Below are 21,686 nucleotides of genomic sequence, written 5' to 3'. Positions count from 1 at the left end.
AAGAATGTCACCATTATTTTGGTGTGGGTTTTTTTTTCGTCTGTATTCTTCCCTTCTGATCCCTAGATTGAAACCCATTGGCCAGCTTAGATTCTTAGCATACTGATCCCTTTGATTGGGCAGTACTCTGTGTATCAAGCTTGATGCTTTCATAGTTTCATTGAACCAAAGAAGCTTTCATTATGGCTTTTGGAAGACCTATGATACCACATACAGCAGAGATTTATACCCTGGGATAGCATGGCTCTTTTGATTATAACATCATGAGAAAGTTCATGTGATAACAGAATAAGTTATCTGATTTTTATAAACACATCTTTTGAATTGCAATCAGGAATTAAGAATGAAGCTTAGTTACTCATGATCTTGTTTCAAGCCTGGCATTGAACCTTATAGACTCCTTTGCCATTTAAATCCATAACAGTACAGGCATTGTTTCTATACTTATGTTTTGCTTCTGACAGGCTTTCAGCTTCTGACAGGCTTTCAGAAGTCAGAGATCTAAACTACTACTATTCTGCTTAAAAAGTGCAGTGGTTTAGGTTTAGTTTAATACAATTTTGCACAGCAGCTCAAGACTGCCAAGACTGACTGACTTCAGCAGCTTCAGTATGAACAGGACAGTTGTAGCGGCACCTGTCCCCGGGCTTGACTGATAGTTTTAGGGCACTGTTGAAGAATTGGACAGAATGAAGAACATGCAGTGCCACCTACTGCACGCTTTCTGAAATTGTATCAGCTTCTAATGGTATTTTACTCCATCCACGAGGCAAACTTAGAATTTGGGTATTCGAAGCTTCTGAAACTCTTTATTATACATTTGAGTTCTTCTGAAGAAAATTCAGAGGAAGCTCGGCCTGGAAAAATAGTAATAATAAAAAGGCAACACGCAGAGCTACGAATTAAGCGTTACGACTTAAAAAGCTTTATTTATATATATATAGAGAGAAAATTTCGTTGGAGCCTTCAGCACCTCTGACGCTACCCTACACCTGTAGCATACCGATTATAAAATTAGCGACCTAGACTGGGTTTTAATGCTTCCATGCCGGCTCCGCGAGGGAGCTGAGGGCAGGGGTGCGGAGCAGCCGCAGCGTGTAGGAAGCCCCTCGCTCGGCCCCTCCGCCCTCCCTGGGTCCCGGCAGCTCCTGAGGGAGCAGCCGTTACCGCCCCAGCCGTTACCGCCGCCGCCCGCTTTGAACTTCCCGCCCGCCCCTCGCTGCCCGTTCGCCGCCGCAGTTTCCGAGGCGCTGCGGCCGCAGGGGCTCCGGGCGGCCGCAGTCCCGCTGCGTCCCCTGTGGGGCTGCCGCCCAGGGCGGCCCCGTCCCCCCGCGCCTCCTTCCCTCCCGGGCCCGCCGCCGGCTCCGGCGCCTCCCCCCCGGCGGCGGAGGCGAATCTGCGGGCCGCGTCCCGCCGCTAGCGCGGTTTGGGCGGTTGTCAGGGAGAAACAAGATGGCGGCGGCGGCGGCGGAGGAGGACACGGAGCTGCGGGACCTGCTGGTGCAGACGCTGGAGAGCAGCGGGGTGCTCAACAAAATCAAGGTGGGAGCAGCGGGCTCCCCCGCCGCCGTGCTGGGGGGGCTGCGGCCGCACGGGCTGCGGCCGGCTCTCGGCCCTACGGCCCCGCGGTGCCGCCTGCTCCCGCCGCGGAGCTCCCCGGCCGCTCGGCCCGGAGCCGGGTCCGGCCGGGAGGGGAGGCCCGGGGCCGCAGGAGTCTGCCCGGCCGCAGCAGGAGCCGCGAGGAGCCCAGCTCGGGTGGGGAGCTCAGGACCACCGCTGTGGGGAGCCCGGAGCCTGTGCCCTGTCGTGCTCGTGGGTACGGCGTGGCCGCAGGAGCTCTCTGGTTGCTCTCCTGCTGCTGCCAAACCCGCTGGAAATAATCTGCCGCCGAGTTGTGTTGGATGGGGTCTAGAGGGTTTCTCTCCGCTTCATTGATCATAGAATGATTTAGGTTGGAAAAGACTTTCAAGATCGTCCGGTCCAGCCATCACCCTACTACCAATGTCACCCGCCAAACCATGTCCCTAAGCGCCAGCCAGGTCCAACCTTTCTTTAAACACCCCCAGGGACGGTGACTGCACCACCTCCCTGGGCAACCTGTTCCCATGCCTGACTGCTCTTTCTGAGAAGAAGTGGCTCCTCATTTCCAACCTGAACCTCCCCTGGTGCAACTTGAGGCCATTCCTCGAGTTCCATCAGGAACATTTGAACAACTGAAATAGTTGGATGGCAATGAGAGTATTGTTGGGTGTGCGTACTTAGTCCACTGAGTATTTGACTAGTTGTCATACTTTTCAATAAAACATGATTATTAAACTTTTTTTGCTCCTGCATTTCAAATGTATAGTCACAGAACCATAGAATGATTTGGGTTGGAAGGTACCTTAAAGACCACCCAGTTCCAGCCCCCTGCCGTGGGCAGGGACACCTCCCACCAGACCAGGTTGCCCAAAGCCCCTTCCAGCCTGGCCTTGAACACTTTCAGGGATGGGGCATCCACAGCTTCTCTGGGCAGCCTGTTCCAGTGCCTCACCACCCTCATGATGAAGAATTTCTTCCTAATATCTAATCTAAACCTCCCCTCTTTTTGTTTAAAGCCACCCATTGTCCTATAGCTATACTCCCTGACAAAGAGTCCCTCCCCAGTTTTCCTGTAGTCTCCCTTTAGGTACTGAAAGGCCTCTTTCTGGTCTCCCCGGAGCCTTCTCTTCTTCTCCAGGCTGAACAACCCCAACTCCCTCAACCTGTCCTCGTAGCCAGCCCTCCGATCATCCTCATGGCCCTCCTCAGGAGTCATTCTAATACATCCACATCCTTCTTGTGCTGGGGGTTCCAGAGCTGAACATGGGGCTCCAGGTGGGGTCTCTTAAGAGCAAAGTAGAGGCGGACAGTCACCTCCCTCGACTTGCTAGCTCATGTAACTGTTTCGAGTAGGGAGACTTTTTTTTTTTTCTAGATAGGTACCAAAACAGGCCTGTTGGGCCACCTGTTAAATCTCTTGTATGGTGTTAATCAATAGAAATATAGTGATAATAAAATGCCAGTAACAACTTAAAAAAAAAAAAAAAAAGCACAAGCCCATTAAGAAACTACAGCTCACATGCTCAGTATGACCTAATTCCTGCCTTTGTGTAGTATGCATGTTTTTGAACTACTGTTGACAGCTTGAGTTTCATGTCAATATTTTTTTATTGTAGTCTTCACTATTCTCTAATATTAAAAGTGTGTAGTATCCAATATGGTGTACGTTACCCTCCAGGCAAGCTAGCAAATGACTTACAAAACTACAATCTGCCTCCTAGTTGCCAGATTATCTCTTTAATACTGGGAGTTACTGTTTAGTAATTGGTAGGCTTATGGTTAATGCTGCTCATTCGGGGATTTTTTTTTCTTTTCTTAATTGTAAACCTTAATTGACATACTAGTTTGTTGGCTGTCTGTTGGTTGATAGTATTAATGACTTAGATAAATTGTTCTGCTGGTACGTGACAAAGAGCGCATTGTCTTCCAGAAGAACTCATGGTGAATGAGTCTCCTTAAATGGTTAGCTTTTAGTTTAGGTTATACTATGCATTTAAAAAAAAAAAAAGCCATTTGCCTTTTGTTAAACTGAATTAAAGTTATTCTCTGTGGTATTTCTTTGTCTACTATGTATATGCCAGTATATTTTATTATGTTGTAGAACTGAGAGAACATTTATATATTATCAAAGCAGTTGTTTATTTTAATACTTCAGAATGAGCATTGGCCATTTTTTCAAGGTGGATGAGGCTAGAAAGCTAACTGTAATAAATTTGAGGTCCAGCTGAATTATATATATTAAAGAGAAAGTTATATGACCAAGGTATAGCTGACTTGTTGTGAGGTCCTACAGGTAAAGACAGCTTTGGAAAGGATTAGAATAAAAATGGAGTGATTTCAGTGGGTAGAATGTATCAGGCTGTCAGCGCAATATACATTTAGGAACGCATAATGACTGGGTAATTTTTAGCAAAGAACTTATGGTGCCTTTGTTCTCTCATACAACACGATTTTGTAGTGAATTACAATTGATCAGTTTCTTATTTTTGAATTAATTTGGGGGCACATTGGTAAAGATGTAAAATATTTAGCTGAAAAAGAAAAAAAAAAAACAGTTGTATGACCACTTTTTGAATCTGTTCAGAGCTTGTCTCTTTACATTAGGCTTTAAGCCTTGGAGTGTTTAATGAAGCCATGCTGTGAAAGCTGGGAAACTTGTAAATATATTTGCCACTTGCAGTGGAGAATTTCCTGCCTTTTCTCTAAGCTGCAGTGTGTGTGTGTATATACACGCGGTGTGTGCATATGTGTGCTGCATATATACATAGCACTTAATGGACTGAATCTGATGAATAAGACTGCTTCCTAATGAATTCTGTAGATATATAATTCAGGATATTTGTATTTCAGTGAAAATAATCACTGATGCTGTAAGCGTGATGCATGCTGTACATATACAAATGATCTTGAATGATCAAATGAGTCTTGAAGTGCGTGTGATCATTCTTATAGAGAAGTTGTCGTGAAATCACAGAATCATAAATGGTTTGGGTTGGAAGGGATCTTAAAGATCATCCATTTCCATCCCCATTGCCATGGTTAGGGACACCTCTCACTAGGTCATAATCTAAGGAAGAAGAGCCTTTATGCTGCTTATTGTATTGCTTTGTTATTTTGTTTTGGTTTGTATCTTTCAATCTCTTTCCTTCTGGAAAATTAAGTTTATGCCACCTGAGTTTTACAGCATCTTGGGAACTCGCTGTTGCTACAGACATGAGGGGAAAAAAGCAATACAAATATCATATGTTTGGTAATGCCTTTTTTGCCAGCTGATAATTGTTCTTGCTAATTTGGTTCAAACCCTAGACAGTTGAGGTGCTGGCAGATACCGTGTTGTAAGAGAAAATTAAAATACTTTTTTTTTTTAAATGAGCTGTTAACTGCTCATGTGTAGGTCAGTTAAATTGTCATATTTGTTTTCTCATCTTTCTTCCATGTATTTTAAAAATACATTCCATGTATTTTAAAAGCATAATGCTTTTAAATGTCTTTGAATTATTAAGTGTTGAGGTCAGTATGCTGCACACTACCATACACCTGTTTTGTGCCTGTTTTTTAAAAAGCAATTTATATCATAAAATCAAGTCATTTCTTTGACTCAAGGGGAAACTTTTTTTTTTTAACATCTATTTTTTATTTTTAGAGGTTAAATAAAATATGACCATTTATAATGATTTCAGATGAAATGGAATTCAGCTTTTAAATGTCAGGATGGTCCTCTTAACCTTGGGGATGTATTCTGCCTTCAGGAGTATGAGAATGAGGACTGCATGTGACATACAGAGTAAGCACGTGATAAATGTAGCTGCACGTATTTAGGGTTTATGGCTTGTAAGCTTTTACTGCTTCCTCTGTGGTATGGGTTCTCCGTCTTTCTTTTTCCAGCATTCTTCATCTTTTCAGTTACACTGCCAGCAAGTTTATCTGGCTTAGCCAGGGAGGGCTGCTGTGTTGAAGGGTTTGTCACTTAAGCAGACAAAGAACAGTCATGGAAATTACCGGTCCTGCTTAGGGATGAGGACCTCACAGACTTTGCAGCTGGGAAGTGACAGGACAGAGGTAATAAAACTTGCTGTTTCCAGTCTGGCACCAGCTTTGGATATGGGCTGCTACAGGCTTTTAGCCTGGGGTGATCACTTCAGACAGCTTGATGTTATGCTTGGTCTACAGAGGCAGATGACACTGTTTCTCCCAAGGTATGTGACAGTTATTTTGGAGTTAGGAAGTGGCGACAGTGAAAGTGAGGCAGGAGGGTGCCCACGTGCTGCTAAATCTCATGTGTGCAAAAGGTTGTTCAAGCCTGTGCATCTCTGGAGTCATTTCACAGCACTGGAGCAGATGGCAGCAACACATCACTGCACTTTGTCTGGAAGATCCATAAACAGTTATCTCAGTTGTAGTGCATTCTTCTGCCATGTGAAATCTTATGCTACAGGTATTCACTGCCCTAAGCAATATTCAGCTGCACCATGTTCTCATGCATGCGTTATTATTAACAATGTTGAATGCAGCCTTGCAGAAGGAGAGTTTTGCACCTCCAGCAGGCTATTTACAGACCTCTGAGGTTAATTTATTATTTTTTTTAAATTAAAGTATAAAATTAAATAAACATTTTTTTAGCTGTTGGTCAGAATGTAAAATGTAAACTGATTTTGTAAGAATAATATTAAATTTATTAGCTTCTAAGATTATTTGATGATTGGATGCTGTACACCAGCACCTGAAAAAAAATTAATTGCTGTATATGACCGTTGCACACAACTGATAAGCATTTTACTCTTCTGAGAAACCTTTCAAAATTTTTTTTTGCATGACTTTTTCCTTTAGAAAGGTGTCCAAAGAGGTTTACTTTTAAGTTGACTTTCCTTTCCTAATATATATGAAGAAACCTAGGCACTCTTCAAAATGTTCTTAATTTTAATTATGCAAATTGGTCTTCCTTCTTCTTTGCTCTTGACCAAAATGGCATACGGAGTAGCTCAGTCCTTTATATTTGATGCAGTGTAATCTACTGGCTGCTTAAAAATGTCTGACTAAGAGTTGATTAAAGTGGTAAACTACTTAATCAAATGTAATAACTTATGTGTTCGTTTAGTATGTTTAGTGAAAGAAGCAGAGAAACTGTTGTGTTTAAAAGATAGGCAAGACTTGAGCTTAAATATTCAAAGCTTTTTTTAGAAGAATTGTGATCCTTGACATTGCCTCAAAGTCAGGCAAAACCTCAGTACAGAAATATTTGAATGACTGGAATCATGTTCTTTTCCTTGAGAAATTCTGGTTATTTGAGTGTGATCTGACAAGAAATAATAGGAATTTGTATATTTTAACATTAACTTTTTAAAATGTATTATCATAAGCTATTTGTTTGTCTTTCCTGAAAGAATTGTAAATTAAGGGTAGGTGTTTCAAAGCTGCCTGAAAAAGCTGGATTTCTAACTCTCAGACAAAGGTAACAGGAGGTAATACAGGTAATCTGGAATCTTTTTGAGCACAAAGAAATAATTCAGGAAGTCTTGTATCAAATCCTCCCCCCACATACACACACCCCATTGCTTCTTTGGAAACTTTCTCAAACTTTCTCACCCTCAAGTCACATTGCCTGCAATCTTAAGTGTCTTAATTGCACTGATGTAGATTACAATCAATGCCAAGTTGCTTGAGGAGAAACAAATAGATGTTAAGATACTTGCCAGCTCTTTGCATTCTATTTGCATAGGGAAAACAGTGCTTGTGGAAATGCCATTTTTTTTCTTCTATTTGGCAGGCAGAGTTGCGAGCAGCTGTTTTTTTGGCACTAGAAGAACAAGAGAAAGTGGAGGTAAGAGAATTTTAAAAAGTGTTTTCAGTTCAGCATTCCTGACAGTTCTTAATGTAGTTCTTAATTAGACATAATAGCTTTAATACTTTGTATTTGTGAAACGTATCAAGAGAAAATTATATATTATTGCATAAGAGCATAAAGAAAACAAAGCAGGGACCGTCAGGGTGTTTCCCAATAGAAATAGGAATTGTCATATAGACTTTACTGTAAAACTATAGCTTTAAGTAACTGTCTTTGCTGCTTTTATATTGCTTCTGTCTAGTTGATCAGAATAACTTATAGATAGTAAAATCAAGAGATGATAGAATCAACAGAAAGGGAGATTTTGTTACGTTGTATTACATGTGACAGGCGTTATATGGAGTAGTATACACCAAAACACCCACTTGCTGTGATTTTTTAAAATTTTTTAGTAGTACAAGGATATTGTTAATTACCATTTGGTTTTTGCTTTTTGACAGAACAAAACACCTTTGGTAAATGAAAGCTTGAAAAATTTTTTGAGTACAAAAGATGGTAAGTTCTTTGATTACTATGCATCTCAAAATAATAAAACAACGAACAAAGGATTAAATCTTTTATTAACAATACTATCTTGATGCTGTAAAGTATGCGTTTATTCCTGTGAAATAAATGCATTACTACTCACTTCAGAATAGAATACAATCTAGAATTTTTAATGTTGCTGAAGTTGTATTTTTAACTGAGGTGACTAATGCATTTAAGTTAATATTTCATGTTGAGTTGTGATTTTGCTATCTCAATAAAGCCCTTCTAGACAGTAAGCAATGAAAACAGACTGTAGAGGTACAGTAGTGAACACATATAGGTGAAGTGCAAAATGATGTTTTTAAAGCCACTGAACAGTTAAAAAAATAATCTTTAAGGCTGAGTTTTGTAAGCGATCTCTATGTTCCTGCAGTATTGCTGACTTCAAATAATTCAGATACAACGGCTGAGTTAGAAATTAGGGAATTAGCACACAAATTATGAAGTGGATGTGATGTGAGCTTGTGTGTAGTCAACTGTGGGATGGTAGCTTGCTGAATGTCTAAATGGTATTTGTAGAAGTGTTGATTCAACATAGATGTTCATCCTGAAGCCATATACGTGCTATATCTTTGAAGTAAGAATTGTTTCTGTCTGGTGTATTTTTACCTCTCTCATTTACTTTTTAGGTCGCTTGGTGGCAGGTCTTGTTGCAGAATTTCTACGTTTTTTCAATCTTGATTTTACACTGGCTGTTTTTCAGCCTGAATCAAGCACAGTAAGATATACTGTTTTTGCTTGTACGATATGCTGATTGTTTGGAGTGCATGGCAATGAATGCGGAAGCTATGGTAGATTTGTTTAAACCAATAGCTTGTGTTTAGTCTAAGAAATTTTTAATACTTAGTCTGCAAAAGGTATACATTGCCATAAAGATAGATTTCCCAGGAAAACATGCCAATATGAATGAATATTGCCTTGCAAAAGTCAATGTTTGACAATATGTAAAGTTTGAGTTAAAAAACTTTTGCGAAACCCTGGAAGAGTATATATGACAGAATACTTCAGCAGCGTTTTTTGTCGGTAATCTCACCATGTCATATTATTAACTTAATATTGTTACATGAAGGTTAAAATAATGTCAGCAATCTACTCTGAGAGAAATTTCACTGAAACAATGGACTTTTACAAAGTGATTGTTTTTAGGTTTTTGATACTGAGATAGTTTTTCTGTTATGTTTGTTTCATTGTCTCTTTGTGATATAAACATTTTTGTAATAAATTTTGGGTTTGAAACAGTTTGGTTTAACTGAAGAATTTCTCTTAACATTTCAAATGCTTGTTTTTATTCTTAATTTCACTTTAAATAGTTAATTTATTTTAAAAAAATAAAATCCATTCATTGACTTCTTATTTGAACAGTGATTTTCTTTTTTTGTCATTTGCATTGGATACTGATTTAATTGTTTTAGGGAAAAAATACTGGGGAAATGCACTGAGTACAGTTTAAATCAACTGGTTTTGTAATTAAAAAATAATTTTGCTGTTTCTCAGAAGTCCATGTATCTTTTTAAGGGCTTAACCATATAAAATCCCATACGCTCTTGTTCTTTGCCAAATAATCTTTAGTTGTATTTATTATATTAGGACACATCTGTGCCAAGATTCAGATTCATGCTACCAAACAGAAACAGTCGTGCTTTCTCTCATGCTGCTACTTGCTGTTGGGAGGAGTGCTTTGTTTGCAGCATGAAGGCATCTTAAGCTCTTTGAAATGCTTTCTTTTTCCAATAAAAGCATCGTCTTCAGCTGTTGCAATGCATTTCTGAAACTTGGCCAAAGTTAAGCAAGTTGGCCAAGACTTCTGTGTATAATGCTGAAATACTTTACTTTCCTGTATTAGTCCCTGTCTCTGAGCAGTGTATTGCATTGTGTTCTTATCCTCCATGTTTCAGTGTGCTTGACTGGTGTTTTTGTATTTAAAACAGCTTTGGATGGTCAGTCATAAATTCACGTACAGATCAGAAGTAAATGATTTATATAGGCTATTATTACTCTATTCCACATACAACAGGAAGTCTTAAATAATGACTGATTAGTCAGATTATTGCTGTTTTAAATAAGACCAAAAAGCTTTAGGAGTTACAACAAAATATATGTTGTGTTTTCAGACAGTTATTTCTGTGTTGTGAGTTATTTTATTTTATTTTTTCCCCAGTTAAATGGCCTGGATGGTCGAGAAAACTTAGCTCGAGATCTGGGAATTACAGAAGCCGAAGGTAGTGTGGGTGGTCCCTTGTTGTTGGAGGTTGTTAAAAAATGTCAGCAGAAAAAGATTTCAGGCAGTGGAGAAGTAAGTAGTTAAAATGTGTAATTTCTTTTTTTTTCTCATAATACTTTATTTTCATTTCAATTTAAAAAAAATGAAATTAAGAGCACTTGGTTAACATTGTATTAAATTGTTTCAAGTCTTTACTGTATGGTTAGTATAACAGGAAAAGCTTCCAACATAGCTTATAGCAGAAACCAATGCTGCAAGATGACTACCACTGTTCTGTTACTTCTAATACCACCTTTTAACTAATATTCTGCAGCAACATACTAGCACAGAGTGAATCTGGAAAAATTATGCAAAGCATTTTGCCACTTTTTTTCTTATTTCTTGTGTGGTTAGATAACATCTTTAGTTGACATCTCTTATATATTTTTTATCTTTGGTGTACTTCTAGACTTTTCAGGTCTTATTGAGATAAGAATTGGTTTTGCCAAAGCTTTATAGCTCTTTTTAAGACAAATATATAATTTTAAAATTAAATATATGGAAGTATTGAATTAGCTGATAGCAGTGAGAGTAATATTTTAATGTAGTATAATAATAAGTTGTTAATTAAATGAATGAAATCCAACCAATAGCATTTTATTAGTGTCTGTAGTGATTGTGGTTTGAAAGAAAATCCTGTGTACCCGAGATGCAGTTGGTACATTAACCAAAGCTTAAATTTAGAAGCAGTTGTTGTAGACTTCCTAACACAGCAGCATAGTGTCACAGCTTGCTTATGATATGATGGTATTAGGCATGAACCAATATATTTTAGTAAGTATTTGTGTGAAACGTTTTAGATTGCTCCAGTTCTAAGTGATAGCCTGTGCTCCACGTCAAAATCATCAGATGGAAGATCAAATACACACCCCATACCGAGTAAGGTAAGATTATTTAAATAGAATGAAAAAGCTATGTAGCATACAGGAGAAGTGGAAGTTAGGACTCATATGGAACTCCAGATACAATTGCATTCAATTAAATGATCAGTGGATTTTTCTCCATTTCTCTCTACTATTAGTATTTTATTTCTGTGCTCAGATGCTAAGGATTTTGTAAATGGAAGAAGTGTTTGGATTAGGTGGCTGAGCAGGTAAAATGCCCGAAAAGAGAATATGCTAGCCAATGTTTTAGACCTTCCTTTAGAGGAAGAAATAATATACAGGTTGTTTCTAAGCAGCAAAAAGAATGGATCCAGGCTTCTTACAGAGTAGGCCCAATATTTTGGCATGCAGCAGCAGCTGAGGTGGTGATCAGAACATTTTAATTTACATGCTCGTTCTGATTCTGATGTGATGAGTTTTCAAGTAGAATATTAGTTCCAACAAGTTGGAATTTATGATAGTGCTTTTTATACTCTATATACGCATGTTCTTTCCCAAGCGAATCATAATCCCATTGAAGTGGGAGACAGACAAATGTGCTCAAAATGCTGTTCATGATATATTCCCAAATCCTCGGTGAAAATAACTTCGCTCAGAAAGAGGCAACAGTTGGTTTCTGTTTTGATATCTGGTTTAAAAACAAACAAAAAAACAGCAACAGCTCTTGGTTGGACAAATTAACCTCTAAGAATAAGTAGTGGATATCTTAATGGGACTACAGTTCTTCAGTTTTCCTGTTTCTCTCACTCCTTGGCAGCAGGATGGAAGAATATTATGCCTGTGCAACATACTTGGGGTAAAAATAATGCAGGAGGAAGAAATTTTAGCAAGTCCCGGTTGTAACAAGATGAAAGTTAGCTGAACAATGTAGGATTCCTGTTGGAAAATTGAAATTTTCTGGTGGATTTTCAGCAAATCTAAGCTGAATTGGCTCTGGTTGTGACTCAGCAGCCAATAGGTGTCATAGAAGGGATTGTGTAAGAAGAGACCAAGACCACAGCTCCTGGCAGCAGCAAGAATGATATTTGTTTAAGTGCAAGTGTGAAACCACACTCTGATTTATCTTACTAACAACATTAGACTGAAACCCAAAGTAGGCACATTGCTCATTGAACGCTTATTGAACGCATTGCTCAGTCACGCTTAGCTTACCGCTACGATTTGAAAGTAGTTATTTCCCTTTAGCAAAGCTTTGGGATATATGAATTCAAGCAAAGATCAACTGTTGTGCTTCCAGTTTCTCAGATAAGATAGCAGCAGCACACTCCCTCTGGGCCCAAAAGAGAAAAGTGGATGTAACTTCCCTTTTACTCTGGTCAGGGTATCGCTAAACTCTTAATTTTCAGCAATTCCATGTCTCAGGGACAGGGAATTAGAAAGTTGTAACTACCACTTGCAGGTGTAAGTACTACTTCTTGCTCTGGAAGAACTGAGCTGCTGCCAGCAATTGAACGTGGTTCTGTGACTGAGGTAGTATGATCTTGGTAGGCCTTTTTCAACTTCCATGGCCTACATTTTCAATTGACTACTTTAGCCTTCTACATCTATTTATTTATTTGTTTTTAAGCTGGTGTAATTTGCATGAGTTTAATTTATTTTGAAGATGATGGCTTTAATTCAATAGCATTTTTTATAGCGGAATTGCAAAATAACACTAAGAAAGCTTCACTTTCACATTTTAAAAAAAGAATTAAAAACTGGAATTTAAGAAGCAGCATGCATGTAGATTGCCTTTTTTGATGAGTGACATCTTTCAAAATAAGTTGCTCTTATAATAGAGCTCATCTAGATAGAAAAGCTATGCAGAGGGTGGAACAAATTTTTTTAAGGGCAGCAACAGTAAAAAAAAAAAAAAAAAGAAAAAACACCACTGTCTAAAGTGGTAGAAACAGCTTTGTTTCTGTTGTATGATTTCTCATGATTGCAGAGGAGTACTAATAAAATTGAAATAACCAATGTCGGTTGGTATACATTATGCAACTGCTTACAGTATTCAAAGAAATAGGTTTGTTTGGGTTTTCTTCAAGAGAAATTACTTTTCCTTTCAGTGAGGTCTGTTTTCTTTATCTTTCAAGGTTGCTGAAAGCACTCAAAGTGATACAAGTGTCTCATCAGGGGAAGCAAGCAAAAGAAGCATTCATTTTCTGCCTAATGAAACAAAACTAGATCCTCAGTTGCAAAACAAAGACTTAAATACCAAAGAAAAAAGTGACCCGGATATGGATGAAGATGATGAAGAGGGAGATTCTTTTTTTGACGATCCTATACCCAAGCCAGAAAGAACTTACGGCTGGTAAGTGACTTGGACTGTCTACTTGATTTAGGTTTCTGTTGTGCTCAATATTCTTGCAGACCTTCAAGAGCTAGATGATGTTTGATTATTCACACTTAGTAAGTGCAAGTGTTCAGATCTGTTCTGAAGTATTTTGTTTCTGAAATTCAGAGTGTCAAGTGTGATCTCTTGAATGTACCTGAGAGAAAAACCTCTATCATTTTAAGGTGCATCAGTTAAGCTGTATAATGTCCCCAGGCTATTTGGCGGAACGAACACGTGTGAGGTACAGGCGCCAATGTTTCTTCTCGCAGCAGAGCTGCAGTTGTGACCAGCACTGAAGGAGGTGAACAGTGAGAGGGATGGTGTGTTGGATATCTGTACAACTTTGCAAGGAGTACAAAAAACCTGGTGAATGTGTAAACAGTAAGCATAAGTAAAGCTTTCTCACAGCTGAGGGTTTCCTCTTCACACTGCAGCACCTTTTGCGTGCAGATCTGTTTTCAGCGAATTGTTATTCTTCCTGCATATGTCAATTTTGCAGACGTTTATGAAGGGCATTTTTTATTGGTCTTCTGTGGCTGTCTGATTACTGAAAAATACCATTTGAAAGAAGAGCTAGTGATTGAACTGTGCAACTGTTTTGTTATAAAACTGTACAGTTTATCTTTGCATTATCACATCAGAGTTGTGATTCTTTTGGAGCTTAGTTTAGCTAACTATATTGAGAAGTGCTAGAAGATCATTTTATGGTGTTCTTTTGATGTGCTTGAGTAACTGGAGGATTGTTCTAACAATTGGAAGATTGTCCTAGCATGGTAGAGGTTACCAGAAGAGGCTGCAGAAACATTTGCAAGTCCGTTTCACAGTAGCTCTCCTCAAGTTCACTTTTTCCCAGGCTACACTGATAGTGGGCAGAACAGTATAAACCTTTTTGTATTAGTGACAAAGTGGATATTTACCCTTGAAACAGGATCATTTTGGTACATCACAAAGTAATCATGCTAGGTAAGCTAGGTTTCTTTCCAATAAATGAATGGACTCTTTGAGAAAGATTATTGATAATTCATTTGTAGTTAGAATCATAGAATATCCTGAGCAGAAAGGAACCCCCAAGGATCATAAAGTCCAACGCCCGTCTCCACACAGGACCACCCAAAAATAAGACCAGATGTCTGAGAGCATTGCCCAAACGCTTCTTGAACTCCAATAGGCTCGCTGCCATGCCCGCTGCCCTGGGGAGCCTGTCCCAGTGTCCGACCACCCTCTGAGTGCAGAATCTTTTCCTAACACCCAGCCTGACCCTCCCCTGTTGCATCTTTCTGCCATTCCCTTTGGCTGTGGATAGTTGGATGTCTACAAAGAGCAGAATTTCTTTTTGTCAAAAAGCAGTGATTTTTCTGTGGAAAATACTGTGTGTTACAAATAACCCTATGATGGTAGTTCTTTTCTTTTTCTTATTGGAAATGGCAGGATTAAAATTGCATCTTGAGTGCCTTTACGGTTCCATATTCAAGAACATGGTTAAGTAGCTGTTAACCAAAACCTAACCTTTGTAGCATGTGGTTGCATTGACATAAAACAGGTTTAAATGATAATTTGTAATACTAAAAATCTAATAATTGAACTTAGTCTTTAAACTGAACTATTAAAGGAATTCAGTCCTTCAGATATTGAACCAGAGATTTTTACTGAACTAAAAATAAAATAGGAATTACTGCAAATTATTATATTTGCAGGTCATGGTAGAAGTGTGTCTTAGGTTCTTTGTTGATGCAGTGGCCAGGTGGTAGAAGCACAAAAGACTGAACATCTTCTGGGTAATACCCATTTCTAATTGTTTAAGCATTTTCATATCACAGGGCAAATTAACTCTGTGGGTAGACTATCTTTCTTTAGTGCCTACTAAAAAGACCCATACAAGAAAATAACTCTTATTTATTGATTAAAATAGGGATTTTCTTAGTGGAGAAACTTCCTACAGAAAAAATGATTTTCAGATTATGTCTGTAGTAGAGTCACAGTCTACTGAATAACAGATTTTCACTTGCCCTAGGTCTCTGACCTGTTGTTCAAAATTTAAGTGGTAAAATACATGATATTTTGGTCGTCTAGGTATAATGAACAATTTAAATGATATTGTTCATTCTTAATAGGAATACAATCAGAATAAGAGTTCTGGTAATACTAAATGTGAAAATATTGATCTCATTTTTAATAATAGTGTTTCTTTATTCCTTATTTTTAAGAACTATTTGAACTTGGCACTTCGAATATATGAATGGAATGAGTAATAACCAAGTAAACTTTAACTGATGGTGATGAGATCCATCTCGCCATAACTGAGAGGGTTTTCATTCTGTGGACTGATTGCTGTTGGGATTAATAGTTTTATTAGACCTAATATTTTCATTGTAAAACAAGCTGATTTAAATACTGATTTACATTTGAATCTTTCTTCTTTTGGCTGTGTTTATCCATGGGGGTAATAAAAGGCTCCTTGATAGAAAGATATAAATGGTGATGCTGATATAGGTGCAGGAGGCCTGTCTATGATGAAAGAAATCAGGTAGAAGTCTTTGCAAGGAGAAAGTCTCTGTATGCATTTTGCAGCAGTCCGGAATACTTGTTTGTTTGGTTTGTTTTAGGAAAACTGAATCCAATAAAGCAGGAAGTCTAGCATCCCTTTCTGATGCACCGCCTTTGAAAAGTGGGTTAAGTTCCCTGACTGGTGCACCTTTGCTAAAGGAGCCTGATGGTAAGCTTTTGTGTGGTTTTGTGTTTTGATGAATGTAGGAGATATTTCCCATAACACACTGAATGGTCTGTACATTCAGATACAAATACGATGTAAGTTGCCTTTATGTGGCCCCCTCCTGGCTGTAACATGCTTTACAGTCATGCTTATTTCACCGAGTGATGGCATACTGTTTATGTAATGCTCCCCAATGGCAGCATAGTAGAGCAAAATTTATCAGCACTCCTTTTTTGTGTAAAATAGTTTTCAGGAGTATAAAATCCTATGGCTCATTTTTAACTGAAACTACTTTAGTCCTTTCTACTACTGTTATTTGCACAAGTTCTTTGGAGACACTTAAGGATATTTGTAAAACCTGCTCCTGAATACTGGGGTATTGTCTGTGTTTGTTGCTCATGTCTTTAAACATTAGCACAGTTCAAACCTGAAAATTGAATGCAATATTGTCATGCTATATTATATATATATAAAAATTATATAAGGTTATTATAAAAGACCACTTTCTATAAATGGTTGATGGGTAAGTTTAAGTGGGAACTTATTAGAGTCACAAGCCAAATTTCTGTTATAAATGGATTCGTTTTTTTACAGATTTGAATAGAAATTCCGTTTTGAAAGACCTGCGGTTGGTGAATGCAAAACTGGGATCTTTAGAATTAGGCAAGTAGCAGCAACACAAGCTCTGATATTTCTAACCCTAAGTTCTGGCACAGCTTCTTAGAGGAATCTGAGAAACTGAAATACACATATTGAACTACGATTTTCAGCTTCTGTTATTCTGTTGAACACCGTTGTGAGACTTGCTGGAATTAGGAGCAAGATCCCATCTGAAGGAATACAGAGAAATGAAAACTTGAGTTTTGTGTGCAAATCAGTTTCACTCATGCAGCAAAAGTTTGATTCATTCCATGCATAGATTTGCTAATATCAAGTGTCTCGGTTTCTAATAAAAGAAGGATTTTACATCTGTTTAAAAAAAAAAAAAAAAGTAGCCAGACAAGTCTTGCTGTTTTTCAGTGGCATACTTACTTGCCCTCCACACCTATTGAAAGTTGTCCTGTAGGCTTTAGCAGCAGCAATTAGATGTGATGCAAGAAATATCAATCGTCTCCAAACAGAGCTGCTAAGTGTTTAAATTTTGTCTTCAGCAATGCTGTCAGTATTCTGAAAATTCATGTTTGATTTCAAAACATTATTTCAGTGTGAAAGAGATTGAGATTAATCACAAACATAAACTCAACTTCTCTTCCTAATCTGCATAAGTAGTTTGATGTATTCCCACTATTGCTGGCCATGAAAATGTGTGTCTTGGTGCAGGAACAGATTCTTCTTTTGCATTTTATGAAAAAGAAAACTCGTTTGATTAATACCCTTTAAAAATTCTTTAGGAAATGGAGATGACGATGACTATGCTGATGACTTCAACAGGTAAGAGAAGGATGTTATTGCAGTAGCTTAATATTTCAAACATTATAAACGTATCCATTGATATATTTACATTATTTCCATAATATTTCAGCCAGTCACGATTGATGGACTCTGCCAGTATCTCTGAACTCCTTTAAATTTCAGTTAAAAATAAACCTAAAAGCCAGGTGCTAACTTTAAGATGCTCTCTAACGTTAAGTTGCTTTTTTAATGGAAGTTCTTTTCTTGAACCATGCACTTGGCAATGTTTTAACATTTAGATTAATCATATTAGGGAATTAATAGGGTACATACTGAATTATTCCAGTATAAAATAAAACATTATGAATAGTCACTTATAAATATTTAAGAGCTTCATCCTTCTAATGCAAAGATATTATTGTTGTAAACTGCAGGATTACAGGCTTAAGCCAGTATTTATCATGGCTTCATCTAGGTAGAAGGACTCTGATTATTACGTTTTGTTGGTTTTTTTTAATAACTTCATATTTAACTTGCTAAGGAGTGAAATCGAAATCAAATGGCAAGTATAAATTATATGAAGGTGAATGTAGTGCTTGGATGTTTTAAAAGGAAGTTTTAATTCTGTTCATGGTTTTCTTTCTAGTACTAGCCATCGCTCAGAGAAAAGTGATATCAGTATTGGCGAAGAAATAGATGAAATTTCTGTTGAAACAGAAGACTTGAATGCCAGTGATAAAGTATGATGCTTTTAATTTTTTTTCTTCTTTACACTCTTCTGATCTTGTGTTTTTAATTTTTAATCCCCTGTGAAGGAATGTACTGTTTTATGTTCCAAAGTTATGTGCTGAAGTTGTATCATCTATTATACTCTGTATTTTTATACCTAGTATTCCTATCATGTTAGATACTATACTGACTTAAAAACAAACAAACCAAAAAAAATACAACAACAAAATTGTTCAGTAGCACAACCCACTCTATTTCAAGGCAAGTAAAATGGATTTGAGACTGAGTTAGTATCCAGCATAGGAATGCCTTATCCCTTTATCTCGAGATCTATCTAAGCACCTCCTGAAGGTGTTAAAGTCCCAATGAAAGAGCTTGAGGACAAGAGGATGGGGTGATGTACGAAGGACTATATGAAATAATGCTTGTTTTTTCTGTGCTTTCTGAGTTTGTGATTTCATTGATTTTTCTAGCTTGAAGACATCACACAAGACCACACCATTTCTCAATTAAGTGATGTTGCAGATTATCTAGAAGATGTGGCATAGACTGGACAGCAAAAATGTTTCATTGTGCTGGACTAGAAGACTGCTGTGGACTGTTAATTTCAGACAATCACTTTTGCTGGAATGTCCACTCCCTATTTGTGCCTTGTTACAAAAAGACTGTAGGTGGAGAGGGCTTTTAAATATTCTTAACCAGAACTAAATGAAACCGTGTTCCCATTTGAGTCTGATATTCGAATTATTTTCTTCATTTGGTTCAGCCAAACCTATTACAACAGGAGTTGGATTTTCCAAGAAGAATGTCCATTGCTGGCAGTGGGCATAATAAAAAACAATGCATCAGAGAACATATGCACAGAGGCATGTGGCCGTATAACAAACTTGCACTGTTATTGTAACAGTCTGATTTTTTTTCTTTTTTTTTTTCTTTTTTTTGTTTTAGAGGTAACCAAAGCAAGAACCTTCAGAGGTAGTGCTTCAAACTTCTGGTAGTTTTAACGCAGTTTTTTCGAGTCAGCATGTCATATATTTATGGTAAATCTAGCCACAATACCTAGTTGCTCCAGACTTACTTGAAACTACAGTTTTTCAGACTTTTCTGAAAGTCAGACCTTTTTTTAAAGGCATATCAAGTAAAGCATATATGAACTCTCAAATCTAAATTTAGTACTAGTCTTAACTCCAAATATTCTTGTTTAAATACGTTTGTCAGACCATTGATGGCTAGACCTAAGCTGTTCTTATGTACAATAATTTCACCAATGTTACTGGTCACTAAATCATGAAAAGTAATTCTGTAAGGATCCACAAATCATTAACTAAATCTTCCTGATTTTTTTTTTGTTTTCTTTTTAATAGTGTGGTAATGATTTGTGGAGCTTTTGTTATTGAGGGCTCTTCCTTTGCTGTAAGCACACTTTCATTCTTGAAAATCCTTGTACAAAAATGAGCGCCAAAAAAGTGAAACCACTAACTGTCTGTTTTTCAGATTCTAACTGCTGTACAGAAGTAAATCCAAAAAGTTAAAAATATGATACCGAAGACATTATTGACACTAAGGTCTAGCTAAGAGCAAATTTCTGTATTTTCATTGTAGTCTTGCAAAACAGGGTCAGTCATGGAAACGTTGACAGTTCCTTAACGATACTATTGTGCATGGCGCTGCTATAATATATAGGTCATGGACATTTAAAATACTGAAACTAGACTTCAAAATGTGCACTTTCTGAACATTGTGGACACATTTGGAAAATATACATGTACATGAATATAAATAACTTAATCTTTTTTTAGACTTTGTAAATTTTTTTTATTTTTTTTCAGGAAAACCATTGGCCTCTCAATGGCCACCTCAGAAGTAGCATGCTGAACTAAAGCCATTGGTTAAGCATGTAGAGCTGCTACTAGTTTTGGATGCTGACTTGGATCTTTCTCGCACTGGGCCAGCAGGCATGGAGCAGTGCTGGAAAGTTAGGCTTGTACAGTACATAAATAATGAGAGGAGGGGGGAAAAGCGTGCCTTTTATTTATGTGCGCCCCAAAATAAGCCAGCAAAAAGCATCAGAATATTTAGTCACCATGTTAACTTCTAACTTTGTGCCATGCTGTAGCAGCAGAGGAGAATTTTTTTTAACCCCAAAAAATCAATGTGCCATAGACTCATAGACTTCAAATAACAGTGATTTTGTAAAAAATGGTACACCCTGTGTAAAATTTACTTAAAGTTTGGGGGAACCTGTGCCTCAAGATACTACATGTAAAAAGGTCGTTTCTGTTTGATCTTTTTTTAAGGAGAGTAACAGCATGTCTGAAGGACGTAAAATTCCACTCAAACACTTGGGAACAATTGATTTCTGGCATTCGTTTTTAAGGTATATGAAATAATGTAGAGACAGTGCTATTTGTGTTTTTACATGTCTTGGGAAAACATGATACTGTTACCTGTTAGCTGTAGGATATCTAGCAGTTTGTCATACCAAAAGAAGCTAAAATTTTATTAAATGATTTCTAATTGCATTTGAAGATGTGGCCTTTAAATAACTAATTAATATTTTAAATGTTAACATGACTTTTGTTAACATCAGTGTGTTGTTCTCTTATCTTGGGAGCTAATTGGAGACCTTGCACTTTGGCTCTCAATTAGGAAATGCCAAAAGGTGGTAAGTCTCTGTGCTGTTCCTCCTGTGGGATTTTACTGAATTGTGTATAATACTTCAAGTTGCAAAATAAAGCTGTTGTGCTGGCTAAGTTGTATTTTTGAGACTTCTTGAATCAAAAATATTAATGTTTAGGAAATTTGGGAAGCCCTGTGGTTTTGGATGTTTTCTGGAAGATTTTTTCTTCTTCTCAGAGTCAGTGTAGACTGCAGTTGAGAATGTGTGTATGCTTGGGTTTCTTTTAAGCCCAAACTATCCTGCAAATTCCTCATGGTGATTCATAAAGTCTGATTAACGCCAGACTGAATAGGGTTATTGGGTATCAGTCTGAGTTGTCAGATGGTTTATGATTCAGCGGGGGGGGGGGGGGGGGGGGGGGGGGGCAAAAAATACAATCTTGATCAACAACGTTTCATATTCTTTACCATTATTAGTTCAGCTGAGTTTCTTAATAATGACTGACAAATTACGTCTGTTCAGAAGCATGCACTGTGAAACACTCATACATTGTAATTTCTGTAACTAATCCTAGGATTTCCAGGAGTAAAAAAACTCAGGCCTAAGCTATAGTTGACAGTCCCATATTGTTTATATGACTGTGCTGTTGCTGACAGCATAGAAAAAAAAAAAAACAAAAAAACCCAACTATGTCTGCTATGCCTGTCTCAGTTTTTTGCAGTGAAGTTTATGTGTTCCACTTCATTTTTTTATTATTATTTTTAAGCAAATGAGAAACTGCAGTGCATCTGATCAAATATTTCCTCATAAATGACTGTTTCCC

The 21,686-nt window shown here is 37.6% G+C and overlaps 1 protein-coding gene across 1 annotated transcript; it reads left to right on the top strand.

Moving 5' to 3' along the window:
- Positions 1–1,052: 1,052 nt before the first annotated feature.
- CEP43 (centrosomal protein 43) lies at positions 1,053–20,996 on the top strand. The gene is made up of 12 exons (XM_080588463.1): positions 1,053–1,542; positions 7,346–7,399; positions 7,864–7,918; positions 8,581–8,669; positions 10,110–10,244; positions 11,012–11,095; positions 13,171–13,388; positions 16,016–16,125; positions 16,717–16,785; positions 17,514–17,553; positions 18,161–18,254; positions 18,717–20,996. Exons 1-12 carry the CDS (start codon positions 1,453–1,455, stop codon positions 18,789–18,791), a joined length of 1,113 nt encoding a protein of 370 aa, XP_080444589.1. The 5' UTR covers positions 1,053–1,452; the 3' UTR covers positions 18,792–20,996.
- Positions 20,997–21,686: the final 690 nt, after the last annotated feature.

Source organism: Anser brachyrhynchus (genome assembly GCF_964034855.1).
Source record: "Anser brachyrhynchus genome assembly, chromosome: 3".
NCBI classification, from domain to species: domain Eukaryota; kingdom Metazoa; phylum Chordata; class Aves; order Anseriformes; family Anatidae; genus Anser; species Anser brachyrhynchus.
Note: the sequence above shows the minus strand (reverse complement) of the source record. Positions and strands in the feature narration are given on the sequence as shown.

Bases quoted from the DNA above. Each gene is read 5' to 3' on its own strand.
- CEP43 (XM_080588463.1), top strand. From the start codon at position 1,453: ATGGCGGCGGCGGCGGCGGAGGAGGACACGGAGCTGCGGGACCTGCTG. The intron at 8,670-10,109 runs GTAAGATATACT...TTTTTTCCCCAG, and splicing joins TTCAGCCTGAATCAAGCACA to TTAAATGGCCTGGATGGTCG. The intron at 10,245-11,011 runs GTAAGTAGTTAA...GAAACGTTTTAG, and splicing joins AGATTTCAGGCAGTGGAGAA to ATTGCTCCAGTTCTAAGTGA.